At 22.9% G+C, this 17,988-nt stretch overlaps 1 protein-coding gene across 13 annotated transcripts in view; it reads right to left on the bottom strand.

Annotated features, from left to right (window-relative positions):
- LOC129606067 (liprin-alpha-1) overlaps window positions 1-17,988 on the bottom strand; it is a 116,590-nt gene that overhangs the window by 19,769 nt on the left and 78,833 nt on the right. For 6 of the 13 annotated variants that reach the window (XM_055516137.1, XM_055516142.1, XM_055516139.1 and 3 more), the window contains exons 3-10: window positions 16,692-16,856; window positions 16,441-16,515; window positions 15,382-15,459; window positions 14,269-14,352; window positions 12,808-12,963; window positions 10,951-11,118; window positions 8,894-9,013; window positions 1,207-1,344 (exon numbers count right to left, since the gene is read on the bottom strand). In XM_055516137.1, coding sequence (XP_055372112.1) covers window positions 1,207-1,344; window positions 8,894-9,013; window positions 10,951-11,118; window positions 12,808-12,963; window positions 14,269-14,352; window positions 15,382-15,459; window positions 16,441-16,515; window positions 16,692-16,856 — 984 coding nt within the window. The remainder of the gene's footprint in view (window positions 1-1,206; window positions 1,345-8,893; window positions 9,014-10,950; window positions 11,119-12,807; window positions 12,964-14,268; window positions 14,353-15,381; window positions 15,460-16,440; window positions 16,516-16,691; window positions 16,857-17,988) is intronic. The other 7 variants (XM_055516144.1, XM_055516147.1, XM_055516148.1 and 4 more) reach the window with 5 other exon arrangements.

The following is a 17,988-nucleotide window of genomic DNA, read 5'->3' as shown; positions in this document are numbered from 1 at the left end:
CCAGTTGAAAGCTTGACTTCTAAAAATTTAAATTCACTGCGGAATAAAACAAAGAAAGAAAGAATTACAACAATTTATGAATGAAAAATGTGTCAAAAATAAAATCTTTAAAAAGAATTTAAAAAAATCGTGAATTTCTACCAAAATTGTAGGTGCCAAAACAAAAAAAAATAAATAACATTTTAAAAAACAAAATGTCAAATTTTTCAGGCACAATATGACATTTAAAAAAAAAACTATTCAAAAAACAATTCTAAAAAAAATTCTGTTTTTGCAATTTGACATTTTGAGTTGGTGCAATTTTCTATCTTCAAACTTTAAACTTCGAATATTCACACTGCATTTCCTTCTAAGGAACAATTATTAATAAAGAACCAACAAAAAAATATCTACGGAACTTTACGTGTTTTTTTTCACTAGAAAATAATTTAATTATAATTAAATTTTGTGTACTAATTCAACTTTTTCTTTAAAGAATTTAAAAAAAAATTAAAATTATTTTGAAAGAAACCATTGTTATAGAGAAAAAATATTAATTATATCTTTTAAGAGCGAATAAATAAAATTTTAGAAAGGTAAGTGAATCTTTTTATAAAACGAAAAAATTCAAAAAAGTTGAATAAGCACACATTTTTTAATTAATTAAAAATTCTATTGTCAAAATATTTTTTTTTTTGTTTTGCTAAAAATGAAATAAAATCTTACGTTTTTCTGCAATTGCAAAAAGTGAGGTTATGAACAGTTTTGTTTTGATTGAATTGACAATTTCGAATGATTTTCGAATATTATCGCAAGTAGTATTTTTTTTTTTGTTTTTGCAATTTGTTTGTGTTTTTTTTTCATATTTTTTAATAAATTTTTTTGACAGTTGTTGTAGTTGTTGTTCATATGTTAACATTATTTTTATCCATACATGTTGTATATTTGACGTTGTTGTATATTATTATATTCGTAATTATATTTCAGAAATAAATATACATCATGTCATTAATTGAATATGTATGGGTTGAAATTTGATTTGATTTTTTTTTTTTGTTATTTTGATTTTGTTCGATGACGTAAGTTGACATTGCGAAATGAGACAACATGATGAGACAAATTATGCGTGTGGGTGTGTGATTTCGAAAGTCAAAAATATAAGAGAGCGAGAAAAAAAAAGAGAGAAAAAAAACATCTTATTTGACATTTCTGGTTTCCCTTGCCTACCTTATTTCCTACCTGAGTTAACGCTTCCATACGGGCCTTTAATTGTTCTTCCATTTCAGGTAATTTGGCTTGTTGCTGTAATTTTTGTTCAGATAACTCCAATTTTTCTTGAATTGCCGCGATTTTCTCTTCATGTAACTGTGAAAAATATAATGGATTTTTTTTTTTTTTGGTGACAAAACAACACAACAAAATGGTGGATGATACATTTTTTTAATTATGTACATAAAAAAAAAATATTTAAAAAAATATTTTACATACTTAAATATTAAAGGATATTATGTTTTTTGGAAAATTATGTTGTAAGTACGAGTATAATAATAGCGTTTTTTTTTACTAGAATCTCATAAAGAATCTAGACAATATTTATATAGTTTAGCTAAAAATTATATTCAAATATAAAAAGCAATAGTGTTTCAAATAATAAATTCATAAATACTTTAGAAATTATTTTTAAAAAATTGTCAGGAATTATAAAATTAAATTTTTTACTTTAAATTACGTAAAATAAAATTACAAAATAAAAAAACCAAAAACTTTATTCAGCTTTATAAATTGAAAATTTTAAATAAATATTTAAATTCTATGCTGTAATTTTTACAATAAAGCAATTTGTTTAACATATAAAATATTATTGTAGAGAAGCGAACTAACTGAACAAAAAACAATCACTCAATGGTAAAAAGTTGCGATCTGAAAATAATTAAATTTTTTTCATAATATTTTGAAACTCATGAAATTCATAGAGTTCCAATTAAATTGTTTTTCGAACGATTTGCCTGAATGGTATCCGAGAGCGGTAGCAGAAAATTATAAATTTGTCATTACAAATTATGTGATTGACGTTTTTACACAAAACATTTAGAATAAAACTTTGGAATTTGGAATAAAACTTTGAGGCATATACGATAGCCGTATGCTACTAGTAGCCTTATTTTAGTATTATTAGATTTTAAGTACAGGAACAATTTTCTTTTTTTTAAACGAGCATAACGGATTCCGTGTGAATTTACGAATTGTATTAAAATTTTTATAAGAAAAATTAATCGGATACAGAACAAATTCAACATACGTTATTATAACAAAAACAAATAAGGAAGGTATCGAAAAAAATTTTTTTTTGAAAATTTTCAAACAATGGATCCATATATAGAAATAATTTTCTCTATATAATACCAATTAAAAAAAGTTCACATTTACTTCGAAATAAATAACAGTGATCTTGTATAATTAGTTATTATTAATTAAAAAGGATTAAGATATGAAATATCAAATGAAATTTATTTTTTTCTGGTTCTGGATGATGGTAATTAATGCTGGTATGAAGTGAAGAATTTCGCTTGCTAAAATTACTTACTTGATTTCTTTGGAGAGAATTAGAAATAGATATATTTTCCTATCTAGATATAAATTTTCAAAAATAAAATAAAAAAAATTTTTAAATGAATTCAAACATCACTCAAACATTGTATAACAACATTATAAATGTGTTGTTCTTCAAATCAAACATGCTATTCAAACATCAATAATTTGTTCGTTTTTATAAATTTTGTTTTATTAAATTTGAAAAAAAAAAAAAATTTGTTATTTTACACTTTTTAAATAAGAATTAAAAAATAATCATAACACAGAGAAAAAAACCAAATTATGCGGTGAGTTTTGTTTTATTTTCACGATAATAATCATAATTGACAAACGTGAACGAAACCAAAAACCATCAAAATTACAATTTGATTTCGAATTTTTTTGTTTAATAAAAAAAAACATTTTATAACGTGAAATTTCTGAGGAACGAATATTCACACATACACTGACATACATCTCTATACCATACAATTCTGTACATACTCGTATATGAATGAACCTCGTACTTAATGTATTAAAATTTCATCAAAAATTTAAGAGCAATTCTATTTAAAAAAATTTATTTATTTCCAATTATTTTTTTGTTAGGGGAAAAACACCGAAAAATCCTTAATTCTATAGAATTTTTAATATATGAATAATTTTTTTTTTCATTCCAAATGTTATTTTCTTCATGAATACATCCTCAAAAAAATCACATACACAAACGAACAGAACAAATGGTTGGAAAATCATCATGTAGAAAATCTCAATTTACAGGATATTAGTGAAATTGTAAAATGATTTGTAATATATCAAAATCAGGGTTCGAAAAAAAATAAGAATAAGACTAAAATAAGAGAAATAAAAATGTAGGTACCAATTGTACACATACATACATGGTATTTAAAATATTTGTAAGAAAATTTTTGCAGTGAACACCAGGTTTAAAGAGAACCTACCATTTTATAGAAGTGAAGAAAATTTTTCCATACTTATAATTGAAATTGAAATCTGTGAATTATTTTTCAAATCATAAACTGTTAATTGGAAATTTTATTCAAATGAGTACGTTTGTATTAAGCAAAAACTTAAACATGAAATGACACACGCTGTAAGCTCAATGTTAAACTTTTTACGATTTTATTTTCCTATATTTTTTTCATTTTATTGTAGAAATGACATATTCTAAATTGTCGAATATCTATTTTTGTAACCGTAGAATATTTAGATATATGTACATATATATGTAGAAATAAATGAGAATAAGATAAAATTTTACAAAAAAAAAAAAGAACAGCTTATATGAAATAGGATAATCCAGCTTGCCCTTCTCATTTTTATATCCAATGACCATGTATTATTTAATCGGATATCCTTTTTTTCATATATTAACTGAAATACATAACATATGCTTGTATATAACGCATATGTAATTTTGTACAGTTAATATAAAATAAATAGAATAAAATGAAAATTCTTATTTCGTTTTCCCTTATTCATACTTATATACGAGTACATATGTACATAGGTACATAAGTACTTACATAATCGTATATTTTATTTTCAAGTTGAATGATTTTTTATACATACATATATAATTTTGAATGAAAATTTATTAATCATAATATACATGAGCAAGTACATACATAATTATTTGCTCCTATATATATGTAGAATATTAAATAAATAAAAACTTTAATGAAATAATAATAAAGAATTTTATTTCGCATATATATAATAAGCTATATACAAAATATTTTAAAAAGAAAAACACCGAATTTAAATTCAATCATCATCGATAAATTAACAAAAAAATATAAATTGTAATTATTTCCCCCTTTAAACAATTATAAATTCAAATATAAATCAATTTCAATTAACTGGAAACTTTGTTTTTTTTCTACTTTATTTTCTCCCTCATTTTTAATAATAACACCCTTGAGAGAAATTATTTCAAAGGATTAAAATATTGAATAAATACAATGGAACAAAAACAACAAAATAAATTATAATAACAATTCATGATTTACGATGACGATAGGATTTATCAATCCCATTTAAGATTATAAAAGGATAATGGACAAAAGAAAAAGGAAAAAGAGCTAAGAGCTAAAAATTCAATTAATTTTCATCATTTTTAATCCTAAATTTCTATTAAAGCAAATTCAAATATTCTTATATATTCAATTTTTACTTTTTAATTTGTATTTACACTTCTGTTAACTTTCTATCTCATTCTTTCGCTTTGAACACTTTCCCAAAATTGAATTCTTCAAAAAAATTTTTTTTTTTATTTTGAATTTCGAATAAAATTCAAATAAAATAAACATTTTCAATAACATGAAAAATTTTAAGAATAAAAAAATTAAATTAGAAAAAGAAAAATTCTTTTTCTGCTTTTGTTTTGTTTTGGTTTTCGATTGCCAATTAATTGTTTTACCCAAAAAGTGTTCTAAAATATTTGAGTTTTTGTAGCAAATAAAATTAAAAAATTTTTTTTTGCCTTTTATTTCGTTGAGAGAATGAAATTTTAGGCATTTAATATTTCTAATGTAATTTGTAAAATTGTTCGAAATATAAATAAGGACGTGTAAAAAAATATCCCTAAATTTGAAATTCCGATTGTAATAAAGGTTGAACGAAATTCCTACTTAAATTTAAATTACCTTATTCTAAATATTGTTCCCATGATTATCTTATATGAACTTATCGAAAATTTGAAAGCTGCGAATTAGAGTAACAATGCAGGGATCCTACACAGATCTATTCTGTCTTATGCAAAGCGTTTCTTTTAGAACTCTCCCGAGTATCAAAATCCTGAACTCGAGCAATTTGTATGGAAGTTTAAAATTTACAGTAATGTAATCTCAAAAGTTTAAAAAAAAAACCTATATTTTAAATTTAGTTAATTGATATTTTTGAAAATCGAAAGTACTCTAGAAAATAACATCATTTTCAAAGATAATCCGGTAAATTCTTTGAAAAAACTTTTCTTCAATATAAGTTATGCAAGCATGCAAAATCATAAGTTATACCGCATTCAAAATTAATTTAGTAATTTGTTTCTAAAAGAATTTCAGCAAACTATGTGACAGGTTAAATTAAATTTCACTAATATAGAAAAAATAGTGAATGAAATTCACATTGAGATGGAAAGAATAGTATTATACATATAACAGAAGAAAATAATGGAATTATTTTTCTAATCTATAATTTAATATTTCTGTTATACTTTAAAACAATAAAAATTCAATTATTTTTCGTTTCTTATGTATACGGACTCAAAACCTAGTAAAATAATTTTTATTGAAAAAATGATTAGGTATCTATTTTTTTACCATTATTAATTCTTACCAATTTTCAATATTCGTAGGTCTGAGTATAATATCTTGTAGGTGGATTTAAATACAATGTTCTTATCAAAAACAAATAATTATTGTTATTTTAATACAAGGATAATATTGGTTAATTATATTAAATTGTTGTGTTCATCCGTCTATTAATTAATTTGTTAAGAACACAACATGTTTTTAATCAAATTAACTTTTAACAGCATAATATCCTAGCAACGATGCAACTCGCAAGATGAAGTAAATGAATATGCGACGGGGGAGAAAAAACCATTTCAGAAACAGTTTTTTCATGAATTTCGAATTTATTATTATGAATTTTAATTTATATTTAAAAATGTTTAACTAATGAATTAATTTTCTTTAAAATTTCAGGGAGCATCTTGAAAAAAAAAAAACATTTAAAATTATTTCCATATTCTTTCTTGAATTATAAAATAATTATAGATGTAGCGTTTCGAATTATTGAAATTAATTTCAAATATTTTTTAACTGTTCTATAATTCACTAAAAAAAAATTTCAACTATGTAAAATAACGGAATATATAATATTATAAATAATAAATATTATACTACTTGTTTTATTCATCCTCTGTATATATACAAGAATTTGCATAATTCATTATTCAATTCCTCATAATACAGCTACAAAGAAATACTTTCAAAGAAACATTCATACACAAAGAAAAAACGCATGTTGTAAACTCACAATTTTTTTTATTCACATAGCAAAAGCAACATTCCTCTAAAAATGCTTATATATAGTAGATTGAAAAAAAACATCCTCGATTTTTTGCCGACAAAGAATTTATTCAAGGACATCAAAAATAAAAAGGATAATATTATTAAATAATAATAATAAAAGTGAAAAAAATTAGAGGATAAACAGTAGCGCGCTATTCGTTATTTCAGAAAAAACAGAAGAAAACCAAAACTATAAACACATACACAATAAAATAAACAAAAAAAGTAAAAAAAAATTAGTTATGCATAAAAGTTAGTTCTTTTGTTTTTTTACTTTAAATCTTCATTATACATTCTCATTGACTATTAATTATCCTTGGCACGAAGATACGTGGAAAAAATAATTAAAAATTATATAAGATTAAAAAAAAATCATAATTAATTAGAAAATTTCAAAAAAAAAATTAAATTATAAATTGCTATTTCACATTCATCTCACCAAAAACAACGAAACAACCAATTTAAGAGGGAAAGGAGCAACAACAATAACATATTTAGTACAATATAAAGGTACGTTAAGAAAGCGGGAGACACTCTTATCCACTATTAAAGGGACATTCATCAAATATTCACCATTACATGTGGGGATTTTATAATCAAACCATCCCCCTCCAATACATTCTAAAATATTTTTCCTCTTAACAATTTATTACTTTTAATTTTACTAAAAGGATTATTTGCCTTTTTTATTGCTGTTATAACAATAACAAAAATTAACAAAAGTGTTATTTTATTACACAAATTAAAAAAAAAATTGGTTAAGTAAAACACAATATTTATTTTATTTAATTTTCATTTTAGTATGAAAAACAAATAAGGAAAAAAATATTATTTTATAAACCAAAATTTAAATAATACCACCACAAAGAAAATTATAAATTTGTGAGAATAATCACACTCAAATAACTGACACTCAAAATGCAAATAAAGTTTCTTAGTTTTCCATTTGATTTTGTTGTAAATTAAACGCTTACTTTATAGTATGCATACTTGATTCCAAAGAACATACCCTGTTAAGTTGTTACACATTGCAGTTTAAACAAAAAAAAAACAAATGTTTAAAATTTACTTATACTTCGTTACTTTTGCACACTTTCACTCAAAGCAGCTTTGAATGTTTGCGTTATATTGTTTTTTTTCAAAACTTCAAGTATAGAAGAGTATACATTGCTAGTTTTACACTTTATTTGCATTTTGTATGTCACGTTTTATATATTTGCATATTATATAGAAATTCCACTATCCTTGAAACTAAAAAAAAAAAATAAAAAAAAAACACGTTTCTTCCTGACAAAGAAATAATGTTTTTAAAACAGAGAGGAATAAATTATTATATAAAGAATGCAGAGTGTTGCCGTCTATAATAAGCTTTAACAAATTTTGATTTTTTTAAAGGTTTTTTCGCAGTATACCCAATTTTGCCGCAGGTGCTTAAAACACATTGGTTTTCAAAAATTGTACTCTTGTTTTTGAATTACTTTTGAATTAATTTTATTCCACAGGTTTTTACAATTTATACCAGTATAATAAAAACACAATGGGACATTTTTGAAATCTTTATAAAATAATGTGATCATCAATTTTCGTATACAAAATTTTTTAATTAAACATTAAATGAAACATTTCAATTTCGAAGAAATGAAAGAAAATTATTTATCAATTCTTATTTAAAAAATTTAAAAATTCTATTTGTCTAGTATACTTTAAGTAAAGTAGCTAATTTAGCAATTAAAATTAAATACCTTTCCAAATATAGGTAACTAAAAACCTTTCCAAATAAATTTACAAAACAAATCAACTTATAACCATTTAGAACTTTTGTATAAATTTGGTGCTTCGTAAATGAAAAAGTATTGTCAATTTTATGCTTTTAAAAATTTCATAAGTAATAGGTTCATTTTGTTAGAAAACAAATTTTCCTTCACATCCTATTCTTATACTCTTCATACAATTCTTAGTAAATCGGCAACACTCTGTTAACTTAAAAAAATAAATCGAAAAATAGAAAAAGAGTATTTTGCAAAGAAAAATAAGAAAAGAAAGATAAAAAAAAAATAATCTTAAAATTATAGAAGAGAACACAAAAAAAACAAAACATTGAAATAGAAAATTTTGCTGTCTTTTTTTTTTCTCTTTTGTTCTGTTAGTTTTAGTTTAATATTGTAAAGGACATTGCAGAAATCAAAATTAAAGAGCAGTTTTATAGAAAAAAACCTATAGTACCATACCATTTTGTATAAACTTACCTTCAATTGAGCTTCTTTATGTCGCAGTTCTTGTTCTAGTTTCTCATTCAAATCATGCAATGATGTTGATTCTCTTTGAGCATTTAGATATCGTTTCTCTAAAGTTGTTATTCTCTCCTCCTATAAAATTAAAAATTATATTAGAAATTGAATAAATTTATGTATATATATATATATATACATTTGTGTGTTTTGTTTAAAGAATAATAATATTGCACATAAATTGAGAAGAAAATCATTTACAAATATTTGAGCATAATGCTATAAAGAATAATTCTTTTAAATTATACAAAATGTAATAAAATTAAGAAAAATGAAGTTACAGGTGGTTTTCATTCTATTTATATCCAATTCTCTGAAAATTTTGTCCATTAGTTCTGGTGATAAAAAGAGCACAAATATTAACTTTCAATAAATTTTGTCAATTAGTTCTGTAGTTACGAGGAAAAGTATAAAATCATCTCAAACTAAAAACTCAGTTACCGAGGCCTTTACATTACTCTTATTGTATGTAATGCGGACGACAAAAAACAAAACTCAGAACTAAAATAGTAAAGCAGTAGTTCCGACTCCAGCAATATTTTTTTTTAAATCTTTATTTGTTCTCAAGAATAATAAATATACGTTATTTTAGTTGAATCTTTTTCTTTTCGTACGTTACTCTTTCGTTTTTAATTTCAATTAAAATTTATAAATTTACATTAAGAGACTTAAATTTTAAATTTAATTTTCCAAAATCTATTTACATTTTCGAGTTAAATTTTCAAAAATTATTCATATTAGCTTTAAAAGTGTCAATTGTTGCACATTAAAATACTTTTTAAGTATTTCTACTTACTAATAGAATCAATTTTATTTTATTTGTATATGTCGCAGAAAAATATTTGAATTACTTTTACCTTCATTTTATATTTTCAGAAATAAAATATACTTAAGAATTTCTAGATTATTTTATATACATATGTATGCATATATATGTCTTCACGTATATGCAGAAAAAAATTGGATAAAATAACAAAAAATGGAAGTGATTTTTAGCTCATCACCTATTTTTTTTGTTTTTATTTGTGTGTTATTGTGGCATGGCATGAATTACTATCGTTCATTTTGTTATTTTATTCCCATATGATAAATGGGTACAAAAACTAACGCCATATATTTTCAATAATCCTTCAAATATTGCATTTTAATATAATAAAACACACACATCACATACTTTTTAATATACAAAATTTATTTAAAGTTCTATTTACCTCAATTTAATGAGGTGGAAAAAATGTTCTTTACACACATTACAATTTGCATTTTGTTTAAATAAAACAGTAACATTACGTGCACGAGATTTTAGCATATGGGAATATTTTGTTGAATTTAGAACTCCTTTAAATTATTTATTAAAAACAAAAAAACTGTCAATGGTAATGCAGTCAATACACCAACAAAATGTAATTTTTTTCAGCAAATACATTTTAGAATAATTTAAAAAACAAATTTTTTCTCGATTTATTGTCACAAATGTCTATTGATTTATTTGTGCTGAAGGTTATATCAGACTAAAGAGCATCTTTAAGCTAAGAGGGAACGTATGAATCAATTTGATTTAAATATTTTTAATAAAATTTACAAAATCAAAGATTACTTATTTCTCACTATAATCAATTTCTGCAATACACAATTTCTTAGTAAAAAAAAATTAAATTTTAAAGCTGAACATGATCTAATACAGTCAAGGGAGTGCTGGTTCTTACTTGTAAATTTTAACTTCTTCCCATTATTATTAATATGAATACGTTTCTGCTTAGCAATTTTTCGTTTTCTTTCATTTTTTTCACAAATTTTAATTCCTTTTTTAAGTAAAATGTAACAGAAAAGTTTAGAAATTTCATTTTATAATAGCTTTGCTTTAACCATGGATATTAACATTTACAATTGTATTCTTCTCATATTTATTTTTATTATATAACCATTTAAACTTTGTATTATAAAAATATACATATACGAGTATGTGTATACTAAATATATATGTATATACATTTAAAATTTTTCATATAAATTACCTGATCTTCTTTTTGTGCAACATTTTCACGTAAATCACGTTGTAATTTCGAGCATTGTTCCTGTGATTTTGATAACTCCTTTTGAACTTTCGTTAAATTTTCTTCAAGTTCGCTAATTTTATTATTTAAGTCGGATACACGACGTTGCCATTGTGATAATTCAGCAGTCTAAAGATTTAAAGAAAAACAAAAAATGGAATCAAAAAAATATGTATACAAATTATGTACATACATACTTATATAAATATTGTATAAGATAAAAAAAATTAGTATATAAGTACAATGAAAATAAAACTGTAGTATAAAAGAAGAGCAAACTATGTTTATTTTTTTTTCTTTGCTTTTACAACAAAGTATGAATAAAAGAATAGAATGGTAACTATAAAAAGAAATAAAAAATAAAAAGGATAAAATGATGAATACAAATTAAAGGATTTGCAAAACAAAAAAAAAATAATATCAGAAAAATGAAAACTAAAAGAATAATAAACTTAAATGAAAAGAAAAACTCAAAGTTTTTTTCTTACTATTTAAATTTTGTAACGAGATCAAATTGAGAGCAAATAACTGGCTTTATAATAACTGGCTTTTTATACTTGTTGTCTTATACTTAAAATATATTTTATAGTGATGAAAGCGATTATCTAATTTTCCATAAATTTTTAATATTAAATTTTATATAGAATGATTTCATAATTTTTTCTTGTTAAAAATTTATGTAAATTTCAATTTGGAATTGTTTACTAAGATGGGAATAAATATGAAAATAGAAGAGCAAAGAGAGCGCATTTTCTTAAAGGAGCAAAAGAAATTTGTACATTACAAAATATGTAAATAATGAAAAATTTATTCTATAGTACAAGTTGGTAAAAATATTATACTTGTTCAGGAAATATTAATTAGGTTTTTTAAAGGGCAAATTGGAAAATTGAAGTATTTCTAGGTTAATAATTATTATTTACAATTCAAGCCCTTCTAGAAGTATGCAATAATTACAGTCATCTTCAATTATATTAGAAATTAATAAATTTCGAGTTAATTTTAACTCCGGCAATAGTGGAAATGAAAAAAAAAAATTGTGCTACGCAAAAATTAACTTGGTTAAAGTGGGTGAAAAGTATAAAAAATATTTAATAGAATAGACGATTTCTGAAAATCGACAGTGTCTTTAGAGTACGAAAAAACACGACAGATTATTATTATGATTTTTTGCATAATATCGGGGGGCAATATTTCACAAAATTTTGTAGAAGTTAGTAAGTGTTGAATAAAGTACAGAATCACAGCAAATTACTGAAATATTTATATGAAATTTAAATTAACTTCGCGTATTAATTTGCAAATAACACAACAAAGAAAATGTAATCAACTTTCAAGTCAGTATTTTTATGTCTATAATGCTTTGAAGTTAGAATTTCTATTAATAGAATTATTTTGCAAGCAAATAAGTATTTCATAAAGAAAAGGAGTATCGATTGCTTTGATATCTTAATATATTATAGGGTATATTCATTTGGTTATGTAACCAGTAACATACGGACCTTTCTAACAGGGTACATATCGCATATCAAAATCTTCCTCTCATGAAATTTCCTCTGACGCACATACTACGAAATAACACCCTGACCAAGAGAACATACTACGAAACATATTTTCCAGTAAAAATATTGGATTCATTAAAAAATTTTTGAGTGAAATTAAATACCGTAAGAAAATATTTTATATTCCATGTATACATATTTAGCATTAATTTCTAATATAAAAGAAGATTGTATGCATACATTATGTCACAAAATTATGTACTATGTACAAAATAAATTGAATTATCATTAAAATAATTTACATAATTATAATTACATTTTTCACCTGATCTGTTGAATTCAATTGATAATTAAAACGTGTTAAAATTTTTTCACTCTCTGGTTGTTTTAAAATACTTCTTTTAATATTGGCAAAATCATCTAATTCAAATATTGATTGCGTACCTAATTTTGTGTTTTTCTTTAAATGCCACTGTGACATTTTTTTTTTAAGATAATTACAAAAATTATTTAATAAATTTAACATAATAGAAAATATATGTAATTCTGTAAATAATAATTTTGTATATAAATGCATGTTCTTCCTCTAATAATTAAAAAAAAATTAAAAATATTTATAACAATCAGTTGAGTCTAAGTTAAAGCAATACAGAAAAAATATCTCGGTTCCTTGGAATTTTGGTTATTCAGACTCAACAGTACAAGTATACATATCTATTATCTAAATACTAGTAAAAGGTACTAGAGATTTCAGTTTCGCACGATGCTGAATAACCACAGAATTGAGTTTTAATTTTGAAAATTAAGTAATATTATGAAACGTATAGATTTTAGTATACTAATTCAAAAAATTCTAAAGGTATTCAGAGTAGAATATAATGACTATATCGATCCATATGTTTCATCTATCGATTCAAGAGATTCCAAACTAAGATCCGCGTACAAAATCTAATATTCCAGTATGTTCTATAGCCATACAGACGACACCTTTGACATACCGACACATATGCCTTGTTATTTCAATCAATTATTTAAGCTAGAATTTTTTGAAATATTACTGATAATAACAATCTGCATTACTTAAAGATAAAAAACATAAAGATGAGGAAAAAATAAATGAATACCTCTGATCTCTAAAAGTGGCAAATTATTTTGTCGAATTAATTTAAAAATTAGAGTTGTTTAATGGCGTGATTCATATTTCTTTCTCTATAGACTTGCAGAAGCTATGTAAAATATACCATGTAAAATGTTAGCTAATTATCAAACTACAATTTCTTATAGTTTGCTTTATTATTTCAATGCTCCCTAAAATTCTCCTAAAAATTATCGATAAAATTAAACAAGGTTTTACTCTTGCAAGTTACACGAATAACGAAAAAAGCCCTAAGGCTAAAATATTTTGTAGATCCTTCAGGAGATCCTTCATATATCTCTATAATTAACTAAATTTATAGGTAGTCTCGTGCATAAAATAAAATTTTGTAAAATTACGACAAATATAACATTTTGAATATTCGATTTAATTTTATAAACTAAGATCACTTTCGTGCCAAAATAAAATTTCATGGATTATAAATTGTAGTTATTTAAATAAGAAATTTTAATCGAAATTATTTTTTATAAAATTCCCTTAATTTTAACAATCTCCATTATTTAAAAAAATTAAACACTTAAAACAAAATTTAAAATAATTAAATTGAAATTTGATGTAAATATTTTCTTAATTAATGCGAAAATTATAAAAATGAATTTTGAAAAATGAATTCTTATTTACCTGTTTCTCAATAATTGTTTGTAATTCATGTGTTTTGGCAGCATAATCAATTGAATCCTGACTTTCACCATTAATACCACTTTTCTGTTAAAATGAATTACAAAATAAAAATAATAAATATTTAAATTAACATAAAAAAAATTTTGCAAAAAAAAATTCAATTACTTTAATAAGAATGATAATTTTTATTAATATTAAAAAAAATTGTCTCATAACTTGATAAAATCATTATTTTGCGTTCAACATTTTGGTTTATTTAAAACAAGAATACATAAACAAGGAAAAATTAAAAGATGGTCCATCAAAATTATGGTTTGTAAAGTAGCATAATTTCCGTTTAACAATTTAAGTTAAGAGTTTCCATTCACATAATGTCAACGTAATAAAGACAACCTATTCGAATAATTTTTCTTTTATAATTATATAATATTGCATAAATTTAGGGGAAACCATAAGAGTAATAATTTTCGAAAAATTTATACTAATGCAACACAATTCAAGCATAACGCATTGGTTATTCGTTCAATTAAAACATAAGAGCATAGAAATTTTGAAGTGTAATGATTGTCAGAGGCGGAAGATGGGTTACAAATAAATTTTGTTCTGGTAAATTTAATTGTTGACAAACTGTTCAAAATTTACACACAATCGTGCTATTATCTGGGAGAAGAAGAGCTCTAAAAAATCTAGGTTAAGATAATGGTAAAGGTTCAATCTGACTTCCTGATAATTGCTTATAATTTTTATTATGAAAAAAGTACTCCCTGATGTTAAACAGTTTACCAATAGTTTAAGGCTCCGACACAAATGTTCATTAAAAATTTGAATTTTCATTGTTTTAAAGATGATACAAATTGGTGTGGGAAGGAGGATACCGGAAAATGTTATTCTAGAGATATAACATCCTCACTAACATCAACTTGTGTATAATTTTCTATTTGTATTTTAAATAGTCTAAAACAGTCGAGAACGACAAATGAACAGAGTTACAAATGAACAAGCAGACAAATAGAATTAAACTATAATACACATTTTTTTTTAGAAATATTTAAAAATGCGCTAATGATGAAAAAATATCATTATCATAAACACATAAAATAATTCTTTTCTTACCTTATCACCATCACCATTTTCTTTACTACCATCGCTATTACTATTATGTTGTATTGCACCTGACTTATATTGTTGAAGCTATAAAAATAAAGAAAAACAATAATGAGAAAATTGTGTTAAAAAAAATATTATTAAAATCAAATATCCTTTCTTTTTTTTGATGGATTTTATTCAACAACAACAAACACATAAAAAAGGACATTTCAATTTATTAAAGGATATTATATAAAAATATATAATTGCAAATTATGTTTATTTTTTATTCTTTTTATTATTATATTTTATATAAAAATGTTTTAAGTGAAATAAATTTTTCCAAAGGAAAAAAAATTGTGTTGACAGACATTACTACCATTAATGAAAGAAAGTCATGATTTTAAATATTCATAACTATTTTCACACTATATTCATAAAACGAATGTAAGCGTATAAATGTGCTTTATATAAAAGAACGAATAACACTGACAAAAAGCAATTAAATATTTTAAAGTAAAAAAATCTACAACACTTTTAATTTTATAATATTAATAAGGACTTTTCTTGTAATACTATAATAATATTATATTTTAATATAAGAGAAGAGTAAGATAAATATTGGTGTCAGATAAGATTATCCTTATTTTAATTTCAGTTTATTTTCTGCTTGAATTTCTTTTCCCTTTTAGTATGAAATATAAGTTGGTTTACTATGAGAATTCAACAAGAAATTAATATTTAAGATTTTATTAAAAATTTTGCGAAATCTAAATGTCCTTTTAATCGATCATATTACAAAATTTAAAAATTCATACTCAAGACATATTGTAAAAGCAATTTAATTTAATAAAAATTCTGATTTTTCTCTCAGAGTTTAATAGAATAAATTAACCAATTACAGTGTTAAATTTCGTTATTATGTTAATCCAATTAATAATTTCTTTAAGTATTAGAGTTATTCAAGTAAAATTGTTCTTTAAGTATAAAATATTAGAGCACTGTTAAAGAGCAAATAAAAATTTTTCAGTTTTAAATTAATAGAGTTAATTATTAAATTTATATATAAATACATAAATCACTTACTTCATCTTTGGTTGAATTCAATTCCTCTTCTAACTGTGAATTTTTTTCTAATGAAATTCGCAGTCGTTCTCGTACCTATACAAAGAAATAAAAACAGAAACATTTAATTATAAAATTGTTACCTATATTTCAATAGTTTTGTAAATATAAAACTATTATATTCAAAGAAATTAAAATGGGGTGCTCATTTACATACAATAAAATTATTTAGGAAAATAAGTATAAAAAGTATTAATTAAAATTTATATTACCTTTTCATCTAAAGCTTTATGATGTTCAAATAAACTTTTTAAAGCTTTTAATACTTCAACTTCACTAGAAACACCACTTTGAGCTGCCGCTTGCCTTTTAACAACAGTCATACGTAAGGAACGTTCATGCCGTGATACTAAACATTCTAAATGCTCAAGTAAAAGCTGAAAATTTTAAATAAAATAATAAGAAAATTATTTTAAAATACTTTTAATCCAATCACATATAAATTATATTTTATAAAATGTTTTATTTTTATTTTTGCAGAGCATAATTTTATAATTTTAGTAAAAAAAATTATTTTATAATTTTTTGTGTGCAATTGAAATAAAAAATTATTTCTAAATATATGCACGTATTATAAAAAATAAAAAAAAATAAAAATAAAATGTACAAGAGGAAAAAAAACATTAGTCAAGGAGTTAAACTTATAATTCGTAATTTTCTCGATTTGAACAGCAATGTATAGAAGAATTTTTTATTTAAAACAGTTTTGATTTTTAGAAAAACAAATCATCAGTCCCCGTATTATTATTTTTTTAGGCTAATTCACTGAAAATTTTGATTGAATTGATTGCTAAAATTACGATTATTTTATTTTAACTACGGTTAAGTGGCAATAGTCTAAGTCTAGTTTATCAGGTTTTAAGTTTTGTTACAAATGTAAATTCATCTTTGAACATTACTGAAAAATTAACAGATAAAGTAGCATGAAAAACTAAATTTGAAATAATTTTCCCAAGCACACGTCTTTTTTTACCTTGTGTATTTGAAAACCACAGAAAAATATTTAACATTTCAGTAAAACTCGAATAGTTTTGCCAACAATTCAGAAGCTCATCTTACGAGTAATTATAGCTCATTATTATTCTTAAAATATTAGAAATACAGTCATACTTTCATTACAACACAAATATAAGTATGTAAAATCTCTAAATATAATCTTATAACATAGGTTTCGATTTCTTCCTTAATCGGGAGCTTAACGAAATATAATCAAAAATTTTTTCACTTTTTCCTTTATTTAAAATTTAAAGTGTTATACACAGTATTAGTGAAAAAAAAAATTTAGTTTTTGAATATAAAAATTTTTATTTATTGTCCGTGACACAAGAAACAGGAATAACATAACCAAATTAAAAAGGAACTGTGATGGTATTTATGTTTGTGTATTTTAAATTTTCATTGTAATATTCTTGCCGCGTTCTTTATTATCATCATTACTATTATGATAAATTTAATTAAAATAATGTTTTTCCTTTTCATAAATTTTGCTGAAATTCTTTGTAGATTATT

The sequence above is a fragment of the Condylostylus longicornis genome, unplaced genomic scaffold (genome assembly GCF_029603195.1).
Source record: "Condylostylus longicornis isolate FDR11 unplaced genomic scaffold, ASM2960319v2 ptg000017l, whole genome shotgun sequence".
NCBI lineage: Eukaryota > Metazoa > Arthropoda > Insecta > Diptera > Dolichopodidae > Condylostylus > Condylostylus longicornis.
This window is presented reverse-complemented; position numbering and strand designations above follow the sequence as displayed.